General features: G+C 39.2%; 1 protein-coding gene across 1 annotated transcript; it reads right to left on the bottom strand.

The window, feature by feature from the left end:
• Positions 1-4,127: 4,127 nt before the first annotated feature.
• LOC110505764 (forkhead box protein G1-like) lies at positions 4,128-6,514 on the bottom strand. Its single transcript, XM_021585193.2, has one exon. The coding sequence runs from the start codon at positions 6,315-6,317 to the stop codon at positions 5,085-5,087; it is 1,233 nt and encodes a 410-aa protein (XP_021440868.2). The 5' UTR covers positions 6,318-6,514; the 3' UTR covers positions 4,128-5,084.
• Between the last annotated feature and the right edge of the window lie 19,258 nt (positions 6,515-25,772).

The following is a 25,772-nucleotide window of genomic DNA, read 5'->3' as shown; positions in this document are numbered from 1 at the left end:
TTTTCTAGTTCGTTCACACGAACCTCTAGCAAAGTAATACAGTCAGAGACTGCAACAAAAATGTTATTATTGCGTGTATGGGCTAGATGTTGGATAGCCTGTTGCGTCTCACAAACTAGGGACAGGTTTGACAGACTACCGCAAAATAAGTATTGTTTAACCAGCATTCGAGACATATTTAATCGCTGTTGGTGTGGTGTGGTGTGGCCTGGACATGACATACTTGAATAAAATAATGACACCTAACACACACACAACCGCACGCGCTTGTACACACACACGCACACACCCACACACGCTTGTATAATTTTACACTTACACGTTTAATTGTTTATTATTATTGTTTATTTTTATTATCATTATCAGGCCTGTTATTATTATTAAAATTAATTACTTTATCTATGTAATGCATATAACGGACAGATTTTTACTTCAAATTTAGACTTTTTACATCAACGCCTCTGACCAGTGACCATCACCTACATTGTGTATTACTGGGACTGAATAATAAATAACTGAAAATATTTCTGCCTGCACTTTGACAAGCCTTACGCTGCCATATCATAACCCTAACGCTAATCTCCACATCTCTGCACGCATTTTCAATGTTAGCCATGAAGGGTTAAGGTGGTTATCATGATATTACGTAGCCTTCTAAAATATTCTAGCGCCCTCAATCTGCGAGGCGTAGACCTACAAGATAATGGCCGATGCAAGCTTTTTGTACACACACAGGCAAGGAATGAAAAAAATACAAGTATTTTGATTAATACTTCCACCTTTTTGGTCATAAATGAATAAAGGATATTACCATTTTTTTTAAAGTACATGACTACTATTCAGAAAAAAATGTAGGACTATGCAATCGTAGTTATCATTCGCTCCTTTTTTATTAGGCTATTCGTAGTAGTAGTAATAGTAGTAGTAGTATTAGAGTAGCAGTAGTAGTAATAGTCTTATTCGTATTAATAATATTATTCATATTTTTAGTGTTATTCAAATCCGTGCCTTTTGATTTGGTCCCAAGAAAAGTTTGGTTTCACCTCATTTTAACATTCTGTCATAAAGAGCAAATCTTCAACTTCATAAAATAAATTAGTTTTCCCATCTCAAGAGGTAAAAAAAAAATACTATAGTAAGTGTGCCAAATAAAGTAACAGGGTTGACCCTAACAGGGTTGACGATTTAATCTTAAATCAGCCATGAATCCCATGTGACAGGGGGAATAGAAGCTGTAACAGGGAGAGACAATTGAATGCAAGCTTCACAAAAAATGGTAGAACCAGCGCACCTGATTCTACATTAATTTGACTATTAGATGTTCAATGTTTCTTTAGAAAATATTTTTTTTTTATAGGAATAGTTTCACCATATTAAAACGAGTGTTCCGTTTGGTAAGAGGGTTGACCTTAAAATGAGGGAAGGGGTTTCTTTTACCTTAAAATGAATCACTAATCACATTAAATAAATAACCCAATAACCTTCACAAATGACTTTGTCAAAGGAACAGAATAACTAAGTCTTTACAATAATGGTGCCATCTTGGAGAAATGTTGGGGTTAAGTGGGTTAAAATCATCCTAGAAGTCACAGAGGATGCATAGAGGGGCATGTCAAAATACTGAATTTTGGCACCTTAGCAAGTCTTTAATCATATTAACAAATCAGATCTATAGAAATGTTAATGCGGTCTATATTAAAGGGCACTTAATTGACTATAGCAGGCATTTAATATTCAGTAGGCCTATTTGTGCACAATTTCTACTTCAAATATCAAAGGGATAAGGTATGCAAATGTAATTATTTTCGTGGATTGACCCAGGCCTATTATTGCTGAGGCATCAGCACCAATTGTTGTTAGCTGCTGTTGTTGTTCTTGTTGATGATGTTAATGTTTGTGGTCAGATATTTGTGTGTTTAGACCCATGCGCGCTGAGCCTCAGGAGTGTTGCTATGCTATACGTTTATACTGAAGCCCCTGCACGTGCCCTACCATACAGCTGTTATGCTAGTTCTGTGCAGAAAGCAGGATTTGGTGCACAGGCCTACTCATTGGACACCAAATACATAGGATATCCCCACCATTCCCATCCGTGTGTAAACGTGCATAAAGGTCAGTTGTCATCCTATGTGTCTGCGTCGACATACATTCGTGTCGACATACATTCATAAACATGTCTGTTAGTCAATTACCTTAATCGGCTGGTTTCTCTTGGGGTCTATGTCATTTCCTACTACAGTACAGACTTTGTGCACCTTAACTTAACCAAGATATTACCAGAGAATCGAGTATGGTGCTATTCTAAAATTGGTGTTTTCATTCATTCATAGATTTGCATTTGTCGATTGGGAATACGTCTATGTTTAACTTCAAAATATAGATGTAACACTGATAGCCTACAGGTCTAGATTTTAGTCTAAATGTGTCATAGATTTTTCACTTCCGGTTGGCGAGTCCAGTCTCTTGAGTAGCTGGTGTCTGGATTGAGTCTTAGGCTGGACTGGAGGATGTCCTCAAATCGCTCTGCTGTCGCTTTGAGGTACAACCACGCCCTTACCCAATCCATATTTAAAATGGCATACACAGATTGTAGTCTTCATGACACATGAGACACCGAAAATACGAGAACTTGAAATTACTCACTTATAGGTTTAAAAATATCTATTATCGTGCTGTCAGACAGTAGCGTACATATTTCCGCCTCGATTAGCGGTTACATCACCCATGCAGTACAGGGTAAAGCAACCCAGTTGTAAAGACCAACGCTTGGCACGCAATCCTTTAGTTAACGCTTTCCTCTCTGTGGTTCAGGCATATTAATTGACAATTGTTGTGGCTAAAAGTGCAAGCATATTGTTAGGCATTTTATTTGATTCTTCATATTCTGTATACGCCTGTTGGCGTAGCCTAAATTTTAAATAGCCTAACAATATGGTATGTCCACCGTTTAGAATTTATTTTATTTATTATCAAACTGTGAATAAATGTAAATATTATCTGATATTTTGTGTGGGAAACAACATTTCTGCTTCAAATGTATCATATTGTTTCTTGGAGCACGTACACTGTATATATTTCCATAGTTTAAGAAGATATATTTCTTCAAGATATAACCCTACCTCATTGCCTTTTGAGTGGTCACCCCATTTAACATTTGAACGATAACATCTAGCGAGGAGATATTGAGTTGCACTAGTCCATTGTGAAAAGCAGTAAGGTTATTGCATTACAGTTGCATACTCATTTAACACGAGGCCTCTTTAGGAAATGAACAAATTACTGACCCCACAGCGTTGAAAGGTAGGCTATGTACGCTTCTGTTGTGTTTTATTTGTACTATGTATGCCCTACTACCACTTCGGATGAAGAAAAATACAATAAAGAAAACAATTAAGTAAAACGTATTCTACAGGTTATAGCTGCACAGGCATTTAAATAGTCATGAATTTCCGTATTATTCATTTAGCCTACCATTACATATAAATGCTTTAGGAACGCATGTAGACCTATATGGCCTGGTCTGAGTTTGAACAATGTAATACCCCCGAAGCGAATCAATCAATACTCATCATATAGAGGATATGAGGGAGATGAAGGACAAATACACAACTACACAAACACCAGCGGTTACTGTTAATAAGTGCTAAATATAGAGGATATGAGGGAGATGAAGGACAAATACACAACCACACAAACACCAGCGGTTACTGTTAATAAGTGCTAAAGGGCTAAACCGAATCAAAAACAGCCTGCACGAGACCATGAATAGTCACGGGCATTCTGCCTACTACTAGATGTTTCATCTTATCCATCCCTTTGCCACACGATTGCTAATGTGTGATTGCAGTTTATTTAACATGGGTAGGCCTGATTTGTCTTTAACAAACACATACTATGTACCAAGTGGTGAAAGTAAGGGAGACAAAGAAAGGGTAAACATTTTTTTTGTCAGTTGGTTCTCAAAGCCAAACGCTGAACGGAAGAGGCCTTTCACGGTCAAGGCCTAGGTCCTCCACGCACAGTGTTGCCTGCACAGTAGTCCAATAAACAACCACATGCAACATAACAACTTACCGAAACGTACTAATATTCGGAAAGACAAAAAAGACCAAACTTTTCATCAGATGTGGACGTAACCTATTATTTTATTTTGTTCGATTGACAGTTTTAGCGACAAAACACGGGAATAAGACCACAATATCACAACCATGAAATTTAAAGACAACATAAACAATCACTCCATATTTGCATGAGGCGTTTGCTCAACACGGGTTACACGTTCGCAAAGTTAACCTATAATTACAATAGGTATTGACAGTTCACTAAGTACAAAAGGATGTGGTCTGGTGGTGACCACATTCAGTAAAATATGCACAACACAAGCTAAAGGCATTCATTCATTTTGTCCCCTTCTGAATCTGTTCTGGTGCTGAATACTGAAATTCTCAAGTATTTTTTCTAAACCCATTCTTTGGTCTATAAAGTATAACAGTATTGTGAAAATGTAATATATAAATGAATGTCATAAAGTACTAGCCTAATTTGTTCATAATGGGAGAGGACAAAATAACAAAGAGCCATGGGTTGGTATGGTTATTCTGCATTTTAAAAACACATTTATTTCAAAAGGAAAAATAATACAAATTAGTGTTATTTTTTTGTTGTTGCAAAAATCATATTCCACCAGTGCACTCATGATACGTGATAATACTGCAAACATGGAGACTGGTGGTTGATGTGATGGTATTAGATATTCTTAATATTAAAATTAGGCAAATCTGCAGACTATTTAAATACACATTCTAAGGTAATGCCTCTCAGTCCAAAACCTACATGTACTCTTATTTTTTTGTTATCACATTGCACGTTGCTGACGGTGGAATAATAAACAACTCCCCGAAACATGACATATGCCTACGTACACAGAAATAAATGCAGAATATTATTAAAAAATACCTGGACTTCAGTTCTGGCTGCTTTCATTTTGTTTTTCTCTTTGTTTACTTTATATTTTCTTTATATGTTTTAGAATGTAAACGGGTGTAAAATGTTCACTTACAGTCTTGCTCCCGAGGGATGTTTTGTTAGTGTATAAGTGGATTTGAAGTTGACCCTTGATTATGATGTGTGAAGTAATCAGAAAGTCCTCCAGAAAGTCCTGAAGAGAAACTTGGTAGCGAAGACCTTAAAGACTCACAGGGAAGAGATGAGGGCGCCTGCGGGGAGGAGGATGCAACCCTGGCCGCCATCGAAGCGCTGCTCTGGGAGGTCATTGATGGATGCGGGACATGGGGGAAAAAGTAACTTGTCTGTCCTGCAAGGAGGTTTATGGACGAACATGGGTTTAAAGAGTATGTCCCGGAGCAGGGCACTGATAGACCACATGGCACAGAGGCCGCCAATGCCGCTGCCGTTAGGTGATGAGTGGCATAGGGAATGTCTCCATTCACAAGTCTGTCAACACTTAGGCCATTGGAAGAAGGGAAAGAATGGTTGTTCCCCAAACTGTTTTGAGTCAACATTGTACTGTAGGACATAGGATGACTAGGGTAAGCCGATGATGTCCCATTGTAGCTCAATGCGCTGCTGGCCCTCGGATGGTGAAGCGAAAGAAATGGTGACATTGGCCAATATAGAGAGCCGGCTCTATCCATAAAGGTCAACCCAGAGGAAGTAAGACGAGCACCCCGCTTGAAAGCCAACTTTGCCCTGGATGTGGTCGATCTCCGGCGAAGTTTGCCTGTTGTCCCACCGATAAACACATCGTCACTCGAGGGGTCAAGCATCCAGTAGTTCCCCTTACCCGGGTCATCATAGTGCCGCGGGACTTTAACAAAACATTTGTTTAGGCTAAGGTTATGCCTGATGGAATTCTGCCAACCCTGCTTGTTCTCCCGGTAATAGGGGAAATTCTTCATAATGAATTCGTAAATACCGTTCAGAGTTAGTCGTTTCTCCGGACTCTGCCGAATAGCCATCATAATTAAAGCATTATAGCTGAATGGTGGTTTCTCGTACTTGCCGTTTTTCTTTTCACCGTCTTTCCCACCGCTCTCTCCCTCTTTGCTATCCTTCTTCTCTTCCTGTTTTTCCTTTTCATCCATGCAAGTGGTTTCATTGGACGAATTGTCACTTTTGGTGCAAATGTTCTCTGACTTTGCATCTTGCACTGAAGAAGGTAAAGGGATCTTCCCCTCTTCTTCTGACACGGTTCTGTGGTGGTTGTCACTTTGGACGGCTTCAGGCACCAGACTGTTTATACTGAAAGATGATTTAGGAATCATTTTCACTTCTTTCCGTTCTCCCATATCCAACATCACACGCAAGGTCAAATTGCAATAAGCAGCAGCACAGTTATATCTCAATATCTTACACCGGCAACTCTGCTAATAAAAACTATTTCATGTTCTTTACAACACATCGATAGGAGACAGATAGCTACAATTAATTATGGAGCCACAGACACTACGCTGTAAAAAAAAAATTGGTTGAACCTTTACGGACTACAGCCAACCACAGCACCATAAGTATTAACGCGTCCTCCCTTCTTCCAGCCAATCACAGAGTAGTTCTTAGCAGTTGCTTAAGTGCGCAAGGATACACACGTTCACCAATGCAACGCAGAATGGGCTCATCCTTATCAACAAAGGATTTATTTCTCGGACCAAAATCATACCAAGAAAATGGACCACATAACCTTAATCCATTTCACTGCTCTTGATATTTCCAGATTGCTGATTCAACATATCTCTCCGTCTTTAAAGTTTGTTTACATCTCGTTGGAAAAAAAACACAAGAGGATCACAGAAATGTAGCGGCCGAAGAAAGGTACTACTTTATGTCTCAAGCATAAGTAGCCTTCTATTCAAATGTGGATATTAGACATCTTATGTTTGAAAAATGGACATGACTGTGACGTTTTTATATGGAGGAAGATTTAGGCTACCTATCTCCACCGTAGCAAAACGGCATGAAGCCTATGTTCATGGTCCTTATTAGATGTTCAGGCAGCATTCAAATATTATACTTAATTCATATTTAATTATGTTTGTTTCCCCTCCATCTTTTTAGAGTTCAAATAAATCCAAGCCCCGACGGTCAGCTACTTGGAGAGCGAGATCTCCATCTTGGGGTCGTGCGTCCTTTATATTTTATTTATAGGATATGCGGCGTTGCAAACATCACAAACATATCATAATTATTAGTATTAGGCCTACCATTATCAACCTAGTAGTGGGCTAGTCTACGATTAGTAGTAGTAGGCCTAGTACAGTGGCCTAGTATATAAGTAGGCCTTGTATTAATAGTATTATTATTAAAGTCTACTACTTTAACCACATATCAAAGCGTACAGTAGACCTTTAATACTAGTAAATCCCTCTGACAGTTAACAAGGTTCACAGGGGGGGGGGGGGGGGGGGGGGGGGGTAGTTGCCTGAGGGCACACAGTTAATGTGTTGTGAAAAGTGTCATGAAATGTAATGTTTTGTCATATCTTTAATTGTATATAACTGCCTTAATGTTGCTGGAGCCCAGGAAGAACTGCTGCCTGATGGAGATCTTTAATAAATACAAATATGGTCATAACTCTACAAGAACAATGGGTGCACCTTGGAGTCGAATAAAGCATCGTTTTCACCAATCTTCCATTGATTTAATCTGAAATCTGAAATTAATCTCAAATGTATCACTTTAGTCCAGATGCGTAAAAGTATTGCGAGAACGAGTAGCCTACATTTTGGACATGATATATGGTTCTCACAGTGCTCAGCTCAGACCAGTTCCAGGTCAAACCAGCTTAGAGAGCTTGTCTATTTGTGTATTTGTATTTGTATATTTAGGTAAACTCATATGGGACACACACACACACACACACACGTACGAAGGTGCACGTACGCGGAGACAAATTCACCAAAAAGCGAGCGCAACAGTGCGAAAGAAGTGGTGGAAACTGAGAGCCTCGTGAATTCCCACAAGGTGACTTTTGTTGGCTAGACTTACTGTTGATGCACATTCATGTAAATATTAGTGGCATTCGTTGGAAATGTCAAGCCAACATCATGTGTTTGAAGAAAAAAATGAAATAGAGATTACACAAAGATATCCAAAAATAACGTAGTTGTCGGCCTATAACAGTTGTAGTTGTCTTATAATAACACAATTAAACAAATAATATTATTTTCGATATTTTGGTCCTGTCATGATGTTGGTATGATATCCAGTATGTTGTTTGGTGATTAGTCATTGATGATTTAAGATAGTGCTATGACGATTGGCTACCTCGGATTTTTCTCAATACTTTTGCCTGCTATTATTAACATCTAATCAAAACAATAATAGCCGATATAATAGCAATAACAATAATAATAATAATATGTTATGCTGTTATAGTAACGCACTTCATTTTATCCAATATCTGAAGTGAGGGGGAGGGGGGAGTGGGACAAAGCACGATGAAAGTTTTTTTGAGTAGGCCTATAGTCCAAATATGTTCGATAAGTTACATTTCAACAATACGTTTGGTATATCATTGCCAAGTGCAAATAGTTTAAAAAGTCGTGTAATTTCATTTCAGGTTTGCAAAAATTAAGAAAGGTAAACTGTGTAGGCCTATAAGCACCAGCAACGCAAATATCTAATCTATGCGCAATATGATGGGTGGCAATGTGATGGGTGGCAGGTATCGGTTAATAGCGATGGACCAGTAACCGAAAGGTCTCTGGTTAGAATCCCCGAGCTGACTAGGTGAAAATCTGTTGATGTGCCCTTGAGTAAGGTAGGGTTAAACCCTAATTGCTCATGTAAGTCGCTCTGGAAAAGTGTCTGCTAAATTGTACATGTACAAAAAATATATATATATTGCATTCTCATGGTGGTGATGAGTCCAACTTTCCCGGAGACTATAGCTGTTGTACAGAGAATGTGATACTCCTGAGCAGCCATATCGCATCACTTAAGGAACGGACTGGTTGTCAACACTTTCTTTCAGCTCTGGAAACCAGCGGGAGTAAACAAACAAGGTCATGAGCACGTCCTTTCTAAAGTTTGTGGTATTATCTCTGCAACCTATATCGTCTATTTTGTTATAGCAAGTTAGTTTGCAAACCACCAATACATCATTTAATATATTTAACGAATAGGTTCTACGAGTAAAAAAAATACCAGCAATAACCAATAATTAAAATAGGCTACATTTGAAAACTGCATGAAAGACAATTATGGCCTAGGCCTGTGTAGCGCCAGTAAGTGAGGACGCATATGCATCCGATTTCATCACAAATCACATTCATCTACTTGATACACCCTGCAAATGCTGCGCCGCATCGTTTGTTTTGTGACGGCTATGTTAACATCTGCTAACCATGTGTATGTGACAAATAAAATGTGATTTGATTTGATTTGATTTAATGCGTGTGCTTGTTTTAAAAACACATATTTGGAGACGCTGCTACCTCAGCCACCGATTATGACAGGTGTCTGTATAAGGTAATTAACCTAGCCTACTACAATAACTGATGCACAGGCCTGATGCACAGCACATCAATATTGAGGATTAATAGCGAAGAGTAGGAGATCAGAAGGTCTATTTGTTGCGATTATTGCCTAACAAAATAATTTGATTATTGTCTTATTTCCAAAAGTAAATGTCTACCTTAAATAAAAAGTTATTTAAACTGCATGTTTCCGTAAGGGAACCTAAAGTAAATTAATGGTAGCCTATAATGGTTTAGAACGAAGTTCCGGCAATAAAAGTATAATTCTAAAAAATAAAATTCCAACTATGTTATGTTCCACACCTAAAACAAAGGCTTACAATTTAATCTCTCAGACTGACAAGCACAATTTAGTTGGGCTCCCGAGTGACGCAGCTGTCTAAGGCACTGCATCTCAGCTTCCCTGGTTCGAATCCAGGCCGTATCACATCCGGCCTTGATTGGAAATCCCATAGGGTGGCGCACAATTGGCCCAGCGTCGTCCGAGGTAGGCCATCATTGTAAATACGAATTTGTTCTTAACTGACTTGCCTAGTAAAATAAAGGTAAAAAATATATATTGAAAGTATTAGCTTAATCCGTGTATAGGCATGGATTTGTTTTGATTACAATGTCAACAGGTAGGCCTACTGTAACATATTTATAAACACGCCGTTAATCTAAACAGTTATTATTCCCTTTCGGGCACAAATAGTGTTATGTGGTCATGAGACGATAGGCAAGCACAGACAGCAAAACTCCGTTATTAAACTGAACGATACTGGCACACAAATGAGAGCAGAGATCCCCCTAGCGGTATAGGACAGAAAGCCTATTGGTTTACAAAGCTGGTGTAATGCAGAGGGGAAATCTAAGTCTGTTGAATCAATCAATCAATCAAAAGTATTTATAAAGACCTTTTTACATCAGCTGATGTCATAAAATACTATACAGAAACCCAGCCTAAAACCCCAAACAGCAAGCAATGCAGAAACAAATGATATTGTCACATGTGTTGAATATAACAAGTGAAATGCTTACTTACAAGCCCTTAACCAACAATAGAGTTAAGAAAAATAAGTAAAAAATAGATAAGTAAAAAAAATCATTAAACAGCAGTAGTAAAATAACAGTAGCGATGCTATATACGGGAGGTACCGGTACAGAGTCATTGTTCGGGGCACCGGTTAGTGGAGGTAATATGTACATGTAGGTAGAGTTAAAGTGACTATACATAGATCAAGAGTAGAGTAGCAGCAGCATAAAAGAGGGGATGGGGGGAACAATGCAAATAGTCTGGGTAGCCATTTGATTCGCTGTTCGGGAGTCTTATGGCTTGGGGGTATTGGAGAAAATAATTTTGATTCAATTGATAAAATGAAAATACAATGTTTGCTCTGGAATTGAAATGAAACTATTCTATGCATGTGTTGTAATGGCTAACAGAAACACAAGTTACTACTTCAGTTTATAACACATTTAGCATAATTTAGGTACAGAGATAAAGTATCTCTACAACTGTTATCACAGCAAACCGTTTATATTGATTTATAGACCTTGATAAATAATCATTAATAATTATTCGACGTAGGCCTAATTATTTGATCATACATTTTGATTCTAAAATTGGTCTGGCCGTGGAAAACTTTTTTGGGACCTAACCTAATGGCAAACTTTTTAATTGCGATTTTGTTTAGAGGTGCTGTATTATTGTATTGTAAATCTGTATTCATTTATAACAGACAGGCCTGCAATATTTCGACCGTTATGTTCCGTAGTCGATAGCCATGTGTGGGATAGCTGCACAGTTGAAAAGAGTGTTTGCATTTCGTCTTCCTCTAATGTGTGTAGCAGGCTATATTCATTTATTGGCCAACCATAAAGTGAGAGCTCAATTGAAGGTGTGTATGTTCTCCTGCAATAAATCGGGAAGATGCTAAATTTCAAGCCAATGTTCATATACAACAGGAAGGTTTTTTTTCTTCTCTTTTGTGGTTAGGTCAATTGAAGTAATACATAAAAAATGGTGGAACAGAGATATTTGTCGCTATTGCAATCTCGTCATTTTGGGAAAAATCCTATTTTTGGGAGTTTTATCATTAGTTTATCAAGGAAAATGTATTTACATTTTCTTAACTGATTATACTGGCCGAGACCAACATTGTTAAATCTTTGAGCTGTGTGGTGATTGATTTAATCAGCTGTAGCAGCAGCTTTAGGAGGCGCGTGATCGGAATAACGAATAACCTATCGAATGAAGACAATTCTATAGGCTTGGGGCCACTGAGTGTTCAAAACAATAGGAACACCTGCTCTTTCCATGACATAGACTGACCATGGGAATCCAGGTGAAAGCTATGATACCTTATTGATGTAATTTGTTAAATCCACTTCAATAAGTGTAGATAAAGGGGAGGAGACAGGTTAAATAAGGATTTTTAAGCCTTGAGACAATTGAGACATGGATTGTGTTTGTGCACCATTCAAAGTGCCTTTGAACGGGGTATGGCAGTAGGTGCCAGGCGCACGGGTTTGAATGTGTCAAGAACTGCAACACTGCTGGGTTTAACACGCTCAACAGTTTCCCGTGTGTATCAAGAATGGTCCACCCCCCAAATGACATCCAGCCAACTTGACGCAGCTGTGGGAAGCATTGGAGTCAACATGGGCCAGCATCCCTGTAGAACGCTTTCGACACCTTGTAGAGTCCATGCCCTGAAGAATGGGGGCTGTTCTGAGGGCAAAGGGGGGTGGGGGTAGGTGCAACTCGACATTAGGTGTTCCTTAACTTTTTTACACTCAGTGTAGTTCACAATTAAATGTTTTACAAGCAAGCCGAATAATGGTGCGATTTTGTAAAACAAGAAAGACAGGCATATATATTAAATTAAACAGAATATGCAGAGCTATATCTGGTAATCTGACAAATAAGCCCTTTGCCAGTTTGTAGCGAGGCAGATGATGACATTTGCTTATGAATGATTTCTATAGAATCCGTGTAAACATTATAAAGGGTAAGCCTTTATATCTGGAACATGTTGTTCCGTTTAAAATGTATTATTATACAATTAGGATGTTGATTTTTCTGTTGCTTTTCAATCACAATTCAAACACAACGTAATCGATGTTCAAAACATGATGTCCTGTATTTACTAGAAAACCTCAAACTAATGCAAATGTCATAAATATAACTACTATAAGTATTAACCAACACACAGAAATAGTGAAAAAGAAATTACCAAAAATAAACTAGATGGTTATTTTTCATGAAGAAAAAAATGGTGGTACTTGCTTTAACTCTTTAAAAGTAGCGGAGTAAGTTGAACATGTTTTAATTAAGCCAAGCAGTTAAAAATACTCATAGTTAAATTTAGCAAAATAATTGGTCTGATTATTTTGTTAGACTACACTATCAACCTTATTACTTTGGATTGTGGGGCAGTTTGATCATCACAAATAAATACACTCAGACTAGCCTACTACACTTGTGCACAATCCTACTAGAATACCACAGCATAGAATACCACAGTATAGAATTCCAAAGTATGTGACAACCGTAATAATAGAGTACAGAAGACAGAAGGCGTTGCTGAAGTTTAAAATAAATAAACAAGTCAACTATTTTATATTGAAAATGTAACCCTGAGATTAATTTCTTAATGAAATTATAAAGCTGTTAAAAGAAAGTTATGACTGGATAGATAAATACATACAGTTGAAGTCGGAAGTTTACATACACTTAGGTTGGAGTCATTAAACTCCTTTTTCAACCACTCCACAAATTTCTTGTTAACAAACTACACTTTTGGCAAGTCAGTTAGGACATCTACTTTGTGCATGACACAAGTAATTTTTCTAACAATTGTTTACAGACAGATTATTTCACTTATAATTAACTGTATCACAATTCCAGTGGGTCAGAAGTTTACATAAGCTAAGTTGACTGTGCCTTTAAACAGCTTGGAAAATTCCAGAAAATGATGTCATGGCTTTAGAAGCTTCTGATAGGCTAATTGACATCATTTGAGTCAATTGGAGGTGTACCTGTGGATGTATTTCAAGACCTACCTTCAAACTCAGTGCCTCTTTGCTTGACATCATGGGAAAATCAAATTAAATCAGCCAAGACCTCAGAAAACAAATTGTAGACCTCCACAAATCTGGTTCATCCTTGGGAGCAATTTCCAAATGCCTGAAGGTACCACGTTCATCTGTACAAACAATAGTACGCAAGTATCAACACCATGGGACCATGCAGCCGTCATACCGCACAGGAAGGAGACTCGTTCTGTCTCCTAGAGATGTATTATGAAAGGTGCAGATCAATCCCAGAACATCAGCAAAGGACCTTGTGAAGATGCTGGAGGAAACTGGTTCAAAAGTATCTATATCCACAGTAAAACAAGTCCTATATCGACATAACCTGAAAGACAACTCAGCAAGGAAGAAGCCACTTCTCCAAAACCGCCATAAAACAGACATACTACGGTTTGCAACTGCACATGGGGACAAAGACCATACTTTTTGGAGAAATGTCCTCTGGTCTGATGAAACAAAAATAGAACTGCTTGGCCATAATGACCATCGTTATGTTTGGAGGAAAAAGGGGGAGGCTTGCAAGCCGAAGAATACCATCCCATCCGGGAAGCACGGGGGGTGGCAGCATCATGTTGTTGGGGTGCTTTTCTGCAGGAGGGACTGGTGCACTTCACAAAATAGATGGCATCATGAGGAACAAAAATTATGTGGATAAATTGAAGCAACATCTCAAGACATCAGTAAGGAAGTTAAATCTTGGTCACAAATGGACAATGACCCCAAGCATACTTCCAAAGTTGTGGCAAAATGGCTTAAGGACAACAAAGTCAAGGTATTGGCTTGGCCATCACAAAGCCCTGACCTCAATCCTATAGAACATTGGTGGGCAGAACTGAAAAAGCATGTGCGAGAAAGGAGGCCTTACAAACCTGACTCAGCTCTGTCAGGAGGAATGGGCCAAAATTTACCCAATTTATTGTGGGAAGCTTGTGGAAGGCTACCCAAAACGTTTGACCCAAATTAAACAATTTATAGGCAATGCTACGAAATACTAATTGAGTGTATGTAAACTTCTGACCCACTGGGAATGTGATGAAATAAATAAATGCTGAAATAAATAATTCTCTCTACTATTATTCTGACATTTCACATTCTTAAAATAAAATGGTGATCCTAACTAAAACAGGGAATTTTACTAGGATTAAATGTCAGGAATTATAATTTGAAAGTTCTGAAAAGTTAATTCAACAATGAGTTGATGTGGTTACTAAAACAGCTGTACCTCTTGATTGGCAGTAGTTATTTATATTCTCATTTCCAGATTTGAATAGCAAAGATATGTACCACAATGTCATAAAGTGTCTAAAGTGTAGGGAAAGTGGTCAAGACAGCAGTTGTTTGAAAACATTTTGACGAAAAGTTGATGTGTTTACTATAACAGCTGTATGATTAGATTGGTACAATATACTGTATTTCTGTTCAGATTCCAGATTTGACTAGCAAAGTAGACTGAGATGTTATACTCTCCAACTTTTTGTCTAACTTGTTAGGAAAGTGGTCAAAATGGCAGTTGTTTGTAAAAGTTGAGATGAAAAGTTGTTAACACAGTTATTTAAACAGCTATATCGTTTGGATCAGTACAATCTATCTTTGATCTGATGGTATATTTGAATAGCAGAGAAATGGACAATTATGGCATTCACTAAGTTTTTATCTAAAGGGCTGGTAAAGTGGTCAAAACAGCAGTTGTTTCAAAAAGTTAAGAGGAAAAGTTGTTGATGTGACTAAAAAAGATAAATCATTTCATCCGCAGAAGATAATTATGTTCTGATTCCAGATTTGAACAGCAGAGAAGCAGAGAAAACAACGAACAAACACTATATAATGACAGGTCATTCAATAGAGGCCAAGTGTTTGAAAGCTGCATCCTCTGAAGATGGAGGGGGTCAGTTCATGGCTTGATCGAAGGGAGGTGGACTGAGGATGGTAGATGATGGTGATGGAATCTTCTGATGATCATTTTTTTTATGGGTAAGTCTGTGAACCAGCCTGACTCTTATAGCCACTGGACTTCTCCGCGTCCACTCTGTGTAGCAGCCACTTGGACAATGCCTCACCAGCTCTGGCAAATATTTAAAGTCAGGACTTTTGCTTTGCAAGTCCACACTAATTATCTTGCTTGCTAATAGGTCTATATTCCAATCATTGTGTTTGCGGGAAATAACCCGAGCCTACATAGAATCCCTTGATCCCTTTCTTCTACACTTTTTGGGTTCCATCGCTTGCTTCATGTAAATGACCCTTTAAGGTTCTATATAGAACCCTTTTAAATTGTTATTTGATCAGAACTCCAGGGGTTCTTCTTCACTGAACCAAATATATGAATCCTTGGATCCATATAGGGTTCTAAATGAAACCATTTTCGGTTCTATGTAGAACCTTAAGGGGTGCCATATATGAAGCAAGCATGGAACCATTTTTGTGTGTACCCACATGTCTCGCCTATGACTACATGCTTTTAACAATACAAATGTTTGATGAAACGCATGACCTGAAATATCATGGCGCATTACCCAAAGTGTGTCAAATTCAACAACATGATTGTGCGGTATAAGCTATAGGCAGACCTAGACCTTTTGGGTTCCATCGCAAAAAGTCTAGGTCCAGGCATAGTACGCATCATAACGGAAATATGTGCACCAGCAATTATGAAGAAAAAAAATCACAAATTCTTTCACAAATAGACACAGCTTAGATGTTAAACCAATTGCAACATCTCGAATGCACTTTTGAACTACAAAAACAAGGAATAGACTTGAGGAATTGAATGGCTTGTTGCTTTCATTGTCTCTGTCGCCACCGTGCGGGGGCAAATGTTGCTGATTCAAGGAGGCATAGTACGCTACTGTAGCCTGCCAAAGGCCTAGGATCGAAAACGTCGAAAGATCTATTATTTGTGGCATGTAATTTGCTGACGCTTCTTCTTCGACTGTATGTTGTGATATAATTCTCCACATATTTCTCAATTCCAGAGAAACTGAACATTTCCATCAAAAACATTTATTTTGACAGAATCTGCAACACAAACATGACCGTCCAATCAGATGATCAAAAGTGAGACAGTGCTAGCCTAAATGGGGGGAAAATCATAATAAATGTGGAATATTAGATAAGAAATTGTCCCCTAATTTTATCTGAATGCAGGGTTCATTAGACTAACACATGCTCAATGTTAAACAAGTCCTTTCGTTTTTTCTTAGTTGAAGTCTGTATCGAAAATAATCGAAACCTGACTATTGCACCTTCTATTAAGTAAAAGTGGTAAAAGTGCATCCATCGTAATCACACTGTGATTAAATTAAATTAAATTATGACATGAAAATGAATTTCGAAAAGGACTGTCTTTGGAAATGTCCACTCATTTAGTTGTACTGATTAAAATATGTTACGATACGAACACTGTTCACACAATGTGATGTTCAAAATGTGCTAAAGTTTTCAAAACAAGATTGGAGACCTTTAATCGATAAAATTACACATGCACCAAAAATGTAGGCTTCTTAAAATGCACATGTATAATTTCAATATCGGCTAATTCGTCATTGGCATAATGAATCGTTTACGCAAAATTTCGTTTGAGCAAGTTAAGGATGATCTATTTGCTTCCACATCGGAGATATTGGGCCTATTTCAATTAGCAAAAGTGGTGATTTGAAAATTATTGTGGATTGAACTGTTGTTTAAAATGAAATACGCCAACTGAATGTGATTATTTCGATAGAATAAATACATGAATATTTTTTAATAGGCAGTGGCATGAGAAAAGATCACGTAGCAAAATCTTAAGTAGATCAACAAAATTAGGAAATTAACATATCTGTTGTTGCTAACATATCATCAACAAATGCTCATAGTTTACAACAGAATAACATTGTGGCATTTTGACAATTGTAAAGATGATATGAAGATATCCACTGTTAAGATGACAGACTCCACTCACAGGAAATATCACAAATTACTTTAAAATCAAATCAAATCAAATTGTATTTGTCACATGCGCAAATACAACCTTACAGTGAAATGTTTACTTACAAGCCCTTAAACAACAATGCAGTTTTAAGAAAAATACAACAAAAAAAAGAAATAAAAGTAACAAATAATTGATGAGGAGCAGTAAAATAACAATGGAGGCTATATATGTATGGTATGGCTATATATGTATGGTATGACGGTTAGTCGAGGTAGTTATTAAGGTAATATATACACGTGGGTAGAGTTATCAAAGTGACTTATGCATAGATAGATAATAAGAGAGAGTAGCAGCAACATAAATGAGAGGGGGGCAATGCAAATAATCTGGGTGGCCATTTGATTAGATGTTCAGTTGTCTTATGGCTTGGGGGTAGAAATTGTTTAGAAGTCTCTTGGACCTAGACTTGGTGCTCCGGTACCGCTTGCTGTGCAGTATTAGAGAGAATAGTCTACGACTTGGGCGTCTGGAGTCTTTGAGAATTCTTAGGGCCTTCCTGTGATACCGCCTGGTATAGAGGTCCTGGATGGCAGGAAGCTTGGCCCCAGTGATGTACTGGGCTGTACGCACTACCCTCTGTAGTGCCTTGCACTACCCTCTGCAGTGATGCAACCAGCTGTAGAACCTTTTGAGGATCTGAGGACCAATGCCAAATCTTTTCTGTCTCCTGGCGGGGAATAGGTTTTGTTGTGCCCTCTTCACGACTGTCTTGGTGTGCTTGGACCATGTCAGTTTGGTGGTGATGTGGATACCAAGGAACTTGAAGTTCTCAACCTTTTCCACTACAGCCCCGTCGATGAGAATGGGGGTGTCCTCGGTCCTCCTTTTCCTATAGTCCACAATGATCTTAGAGGTTAGAGCTTCACAATCATCTTCCGAAAATGTTATGTTATAACAGGCTTCAAAGTATCTCAGAGTATTTAATAAGGAGTTATTGATGTACACTACCATTCAAACGTTTGGAAACACCTACTCATTCAAGGGTTTTTCTTTATTTTCACTGTTTTCTACCTTGTAGAATAATGGTGAAAACATCAAAACTATGAAATAACATATGAATCATGTAGTAACCAAAAAAGTGTTAAACAAAAATTGTTAAACAAAAAGTGTTAAACAAATCAAAATATATTTTATATTTGAGATTCTTCAAGTTGCACCCCTTTGCCTTCATGACAACTTTGCACACTCTTAGTATTTTCTCAACCAGCTTCATGAGGTAGTCACCCGGAATGCATTTCAATTAACAGGTGTGCCTTGTTCATTTGTTTAATTCCTTCTTAATGTGTTTTTGCCAATCAGTTTTGTTGTGACATGGTAGGGTTGGTATTCAGAAGATAGCCCTATATTTGGTAAAATACCAAGTCCATATTATGTCAGCAACAGCTCAAATAAGACAAGAGAAATGACAGTCCATAATTACCTTAAGACATGAAGGTCAGTCAATGCGGAACATTTCAAGAACTTTGAAAGTTTCTTCAAGTGCAGTCGCAAAAACCAAGTGCTACAGTATGCTGTTTATTATCTATGCATAGTCATTTTGCAAATCACCTTAAATAACTTATACCCCTGCACACTGACTCGGTACCGGTACCCCCTGTATGCAGCCTCGTTGTTGTTATGTACATTTATTGTGTTTTTGATTGATTAGACTACTATTTATTATTTATTATACTATTTATTTATTGAACTGCATTGTTGGCTAAGGGCTTGTAAGTAAGCATTTTACGGTTAGGTCTACACTTGTTGTATTCAGCGCATATGACAAATACATTTTGATTTGATTTGATTTGAAACTGGCTCTCATGAGGACCACCACAGGAAAGGAAGACCCAGAGTTACCTCTACTGCAGAGGATAAGTTCATTAGAGTTACCAGCCTCAGATTGCAGCCCAAATAAATGCTTCACAGAGTTCAACAGACTCATCTCAACATCAACTGTTCAGAGGAGACTGAGTGAATCAGGCCTTCATGGTCGAAATGCTGCAAAGAAACCACTACTAAAGGACACCAATAAGAAGAAGAGACTTGCTTGGGCCAAGAAACACGAGCAATGTACATTAGACCAGTGGAAATCTGTCTTTTGGTCTGATGAGTCCAAATTTGAGATGTTTGGTTCCAACCACCATGTCTTTGTGAGATGCAGAGTAGGTGAACAGATGATCTCCACATGTGTGGTTCCCACCATGAAGCATGGAGGAGGAGGTGTGATGTGAGGGGGTGCTTTGCTGGTGACACTGTCAGTGATTTATTTAGAATTCAATGCACACTTTACCAGCATGGCTACCACAAAATTCTGCAGAGATAAGCCATCCCATCTGGTTTCCTCTTAGTGAGACTATCATTTGTTTTTCAACAGGGCAATGACCCAAAACACATATCCAGGCTGTTTAAGGGCTATTTGATCAAGGGGAGTGATGGAGTGCTGCATCAGATGACATGGCCTCCACAATCACCCAACCTCAATCCAATTGAGATGGTTTGGGATGAGTTGGACGGCAGAGTGAAGGAAAACCAGCCAACAAGTGCTCAGCATATGTGGGAACTCCTTCGAGATGTTTGGAAAAGCACTCCTCATGAAGCTGGTTGAGAGAATTCCAAGAGTGTGTGAAGCTGTCATCAAGCAAAGGGTGGCTACTTTGAAGAATATCATTTGTTTAACACTTTTTTGGTTACTACATGATTCCAATTGTGTTATTTCATAGTTTTGATGCCTTCACCATTATTCTACAATATAGAAAATAATTTAAAAAAATAAACCCTTGAATGACTAGGTGTGTCCAAACTTTTGACTGGTACTTTATATCAAATAATATAATGTGAACATACCAAACTATTTAATTTAATTTCTTTCAGTGTCTAAATAGTTGTTTGGAACCATTGTGTAATAGGTCAAATTGAGGCAAACAATTGTATAGTCTCACCTGGAATTTATTTCGTTGTCAATGGTTGTTTTTGTAATATTTCACATTCACATTTCAGTCAGTAGTAGACGCTCCCATGCAGAGCGAATTATAGGAGCAATTGTGGTTAAGTGCCTTGCTCAAGGGCACATCGACAGCTTTATCACCTAGTCGGCTCGGTGATTCAAACCAGTGACTTTTCGGTTACTGGCCCCAATGCACTTAACCGCTAGGCTACGTGCTGCCAAATTTAAGGCACTGGTAAAAGATGTGTTATTCATTTATAATAACAAAGTGTTAAGGAGTGGCCCATCTATTTGACAGTTTTCTTATCTAGAATCTTAAGTCTGAGGACTTTCCAGAATTTTCTGGATGCAGGTACTGACTGCCATCATCCAGACTGAAGAACATACACAAGCAGCAAAACAGACAGTCACAGACATTTTGTCAGAGGTGCATCAGTCTCTGTATACTTTATTACAATGTTCTCAAACTTCTAACATAGCATCAATGCTACAGTACTTAGATTGCCACTTTAAGCATAAATGATATTTTAGTAATGTGAAGGACTAGTTTGAAGATATGGTCATTTCTCCTGTAATCTGGGTCATCCTTAAATACTATATTGATCGGCGGCCATCAGGTAAACCTCCGCAAAAGGGCACCAACAAGTAACATACTGTACCTAATTCCTAAACCTGAAAAGATAGCTAATAAATTCACTTAAATTGTAAGACATCCCTGTAGCTGCATCATTGTCTTTGAACAGCAACCCTGTCTTTGTGTCTCCCTCTCCAGTACTCCATAGACAGCATCCCAGTTGTCCAAACCCTGCAAACCAACACAGTTGTCTGCTTTTATTGCTTCAGCTAGTTGTAGATAATGAATTATTTAATTATTTAAAAAAACTAGAGATGACTTAGCTTCAACAGCATCAACAATTGTTTCAGGTCAGAGTGTTTCAGTCCTCTACAATGAGGTATTAAAACAGGCTGAGGGTCTTACTTTGTTTCCGCCTTGTTTCAACTTGATCGCCAACATCCCATCCATTTTGACAGGCACTTGACCTCTGACCTATAAATATGTACGGTGGGGAAGGGAGATCAGGGGGAGTGGTGGATTCCTCATCTGGCTGCTCAGGAGGTTCAGAGGGGACAAGCACAGACACAGGTGGGGATCGAGCCGACACAGGTGACCCAAGACAACCTGGGGCCGACATCATAGATGAGGCTTTGGCTAACATAGGTGAGGGTGGGGGAGATAGAGGTGAGGCTGGCTCAGGTGAGGTTGGGGCTGGGGCTGGAGCCAGCTCCTCAGGCCTGTTTAACTTTCCCTCTCTGAGTGATAGCCATGTCTTGGGTGATAGTTGGTCTCTCTGTGGGAGGCAACGCTTCTTCCTTAGCTGATAATCCATTGGAATCGTAGCGGGCATGGCTACAGGTTTCTGTAGTGGGAGAGGATGGACAGGATGGAGGTGGGTTGACTTGAGTGTGGAGATCTAGAGGGGGCTAGCAGGGCCACAGAAGCTGTGCTCTGGGTGGTCAGGGTCTTACAGATGGAGGAAGAGGAGGGAGAGGGACATAGAATTAGGAATTAGAACACAAGAATGGACATGAACCATCTTATGATGGGATAAAGATCAACCATTTATGTCAAGGAGTTGTTCAACCAGGTTGTCAGTCCTGTGATAAGATATTGTGTAAAATAATTAATTTTAAATATTGATCTGCACTGTATGTTTGATAACTAGCTAGCCAGACAGTTTTAGAGGAACACTGGCTGAAATCAGTTGATGATAGACAAGTTGTAAATAAAACAAGTACTGATATTGTCAGTGCTTGACTTGAGCAGGAGCTCACCGGAGCTGAGTACTGGCACCTAAAATGTTCTACTGCTTGAGCTCCTGTTCCTCTTCTAGAATATTATCTCAAACGTATTGTGGAGCTCCTGCACCTAAATATAAACAGTAGTGGCACCAAAAATGAGTACCAGCAGCTATTTTAGTCCATGTCAAGCACTGGATATCGTATCATATTATAGCACTCAAAGCTTTCCAATATATATTTTTGGGACATTTATGATCTGTTCACATATATTTTAGAGGCTATTTACAGTGCCCTGCAAAAGTATTCATTCCCCTTGGCGTTTTAACTATTTTGTTGCATTACAATGTGTAATTGAAATAGAATTATATATGGATTTCATGAAATTAACATACACAAAATAGTCCAAATTGGTGAAGTGAAATGAAAATATAACTAAAAAATATAAATTCACCCCTTTTGCTATGAAGCCCCTAAATAAGATCTGGTGCAACCAAATACCTTCAGAAGTCACATAATTAGTTAAATAAAGTCCACCTGTGTGCAATCTAAGTGTCACATGATCTCAGTATATATATACCTGTTCTGAAAGGCCCCAGAGTCTGCAACACCACTAATCAAGGGGCACCACCAAGCAAGCGGCACCATGAAGACCAAGAATCTCTCCAAACAGGTCAGGGACAAAGTTGTGGAAAAGTACAGATCAGGGCTGGGTTATAAAAACATATCCGAAACTTTGAACATCCCAAGGAGCACCATTAAATCCATTATAAAAAAAGATAGAATATAGCACTACAACAAACCTGCCAAGAGAGGGCCGCCCACCAAAACTCACGGACCAGGCAAGGAGGGGATTAATCAGAGGCAACAAAGAGACCAAAGATAACCCTGAAGGAGCTGCAAAGCTCCACAGCGGAGATTGGAGTATCTGTCCACAGGACCACTTTAAGCCGTACACTCTACAGAACTGGGCTTTAGGGAAGAGTGATCAGAAAAAATCCATTGCTTAAAGAAAAAAATAAGCAAACACGTTTGGTGTTTGCCAAAAGATATGTGGGAGACCCCAAACATATGGAAGAAGGTACTCTGGTTAGATGAGACTAAAATGTAGCTTTTTGGCCATCAAGCATAATGCTATGTCTAGCGCAAACCCAACACCTCATCACCCCGAGAACACCATGATGATGCTGTGATGGCAGCATCATGCTGTGGGGATGTTTTTCATCGGCAGGGACTGCGAAACTGGTCAGAATTGAATGAATGATGGATGGCGCTAAATACAGGGAAATTCTTGAGGGAAACCTGTTTCAGTCTTCCGGAGATTTTAAACTGGGACAGAGGTTCACCTTCCAGCAGGACAATGACCCTAAGCATACTGCTAAAGCAACACTCAAATAGTTTAAGGGGAACATTTAAATGTATTTTAATGGACTAGTCAAAGCCCAGACCTCAATCCAATTGAGAATCTGTGGTATGACAAAGATTTCTGTACACCAGTGGGACCCATCCAACTTGAAGGAGCTCGAGCAGTTTTGCCTTGAAGAATGGGCAAAAATCCCAGTGGCTAGGTGTGTCAAGCTTATAGAGACATACCCCAAGAGACTTGCAGCTGTAATTGCTGCAAAAGGTGGCTCTACAAAGTATTGATGCATGCATGCATGCTTAAGCTTTCAGTTTTTTTGTCTTATTTCTTGTTTGTTTAACAATAAAAAATATTTTTCTTCTTCAAAGTGTTGTGTAAATCAAATGATACAATGCAGTTAGATTTACTAGCGTTTAAGAGCAGTTGGAGGCCACGGAAGGAGTGTTGTATGGCATTGAATCTTGTTTGGAGGTTTGTTAACAAAGTGTCCAAAGAAGGGCCAGATGTATACAGAATGGTGTTGTCTGCGTAGTGGTGGATCAGGGAATTACCCGCAGCAAGAGTGACATCGTTGATATACAGTATATAGAGAAAAGAGTTGGCCTGAGAATTGAACCCTGTGGTACCCCCATAGAGACTGCCAGAGGTCTGGACAACAGGCCCTCTGATTTGACACACCGAACTCTATCTGAGAAGTAGTTGGTGAACCAGGCAAGGCAGTCATTTGAGAAACCAAGGCTGTTGAGTCTGCAGATAAGAATACGGTGATTGACAGAGTCGAAAGCCTTGCCCAGATCAATGAAGATGGCAGCACAATACTGTCTTTTATCGATGGCGGTTATGATATCGTTTAATACCTTGAGCGTGGCTGAGGTGCACCCATGACCAGCTCAGAAACCAAATTGCACAGTGGAGAAGGTACGGTGGGATTCCAAATGGTCAGTGATCTGTTTATTAACTTGACTTTCGAAGACTTTAGAAAGGCAGGGCAGGATGGATATGTCTGTAACAGTTTGGGTCTAGAGTGTCACCCCCTTTGAAGAGAGGAATGACTGCGGCAGCTTTCCAATCTTTATGGATCTCGGACGATACGAGAGGTTGTCGCTCAGACTGTAAAGAGAGGGCCCAGATTGTCTAGCCCAGCTGATTTGTACGGGTCCAGGTTTTAGCAGCTCTTTCAGAACATCTGCTATCTGGATTTGGGTGAATGAGAAGCTGCGGAGGCTTGGGAAAGTAGCTGCGGGGGGTGCGGTGCTGTTGGCCGGGGTTGGGGTAGACAGGAGGAAAGCATGGCCAGTCATAGAGAATTGCTTATTGAAATTCTCGATTATTATGGATTTTTCGGTGGTGACAGTGTTTCCTAGCCTCAGTGCAGTGGCCAGCTAGGAGGAGGTGCTCTTATTCTCCATGGACTTTAGTGTCCTAAAACATTTTGGAGTTAGAGCTACAGGATGTCAATTTCTGTTTGAAAAAGCTAGCCTTTGCTTTCCTGACTGACTGCGTGTATTGGTTCCTGACTTCCCTGAAAAGTTGCATATCGTGGGGACTATTCGATGCTGTCGCAGTCCGACACAGGATGTTTTTGTGCTGGTAGAGGGCAGTCAGGTCTGGAGTGAACTAAGGGCTATATCTGTTCTTAGTTCTACATGTTTTTTGAAAGGGGCTTGCTGATTTAAGATGGTGAGGAAAGCACTTTTAAAGAACGACCAGGCATCCTCTACCAACGGGATGAGGTCAATATCGTTCCAGGACACCCGGGCCAAGTCAATTAGAAAGGCCTGCTCGCAGAAGTGTTTTAGGGAGCTTGACAGTGATGAGGGGTGGCCATTTGACCGCGGATCCATAGCGGATACAGGCAATGAGGCAGTAATCGCTGAGATCCTGATTGAAAACTGCAGAGGTGTATTTGGAGGGCAAGTTGGACAGGATAATATATATGAAGGTGCCCATGTTTACGGATTTAGGGTTGTACCTGGTGGGTTCCTTGATAATTTGTGTGAGATTGAGGGCATCTAGTTTAGATTGTAGGACTGCCAGGGTGTTAAGCATATCCCAGTTTAGGTCACCTAAACAGAACAGAACGAACTCTGAAGATAGATGGGGGGCAATCAATTCACATATGGTGTCCAGGGCACAGCTGGGAGC

This window comes from Oncorhynchus mykiss, chromosome 25, assembly GCF_013265735.2.
Source record: "Oncorhynchus mykiss isolate Arlee chromosome 25, USDA_OmykA_1.1, whole genome shotgun sequence".
NCBI classification, from domain to species: Eukaryota; Metazoa; Chordata; class Actinopteri; order Salmoniformes; family Salmonidae; genus Oncorhynchus; species Oncorhynchus mykiss.
This window is presented reverse-complemented; position numbering and strand designations above follow the sequence as displayed.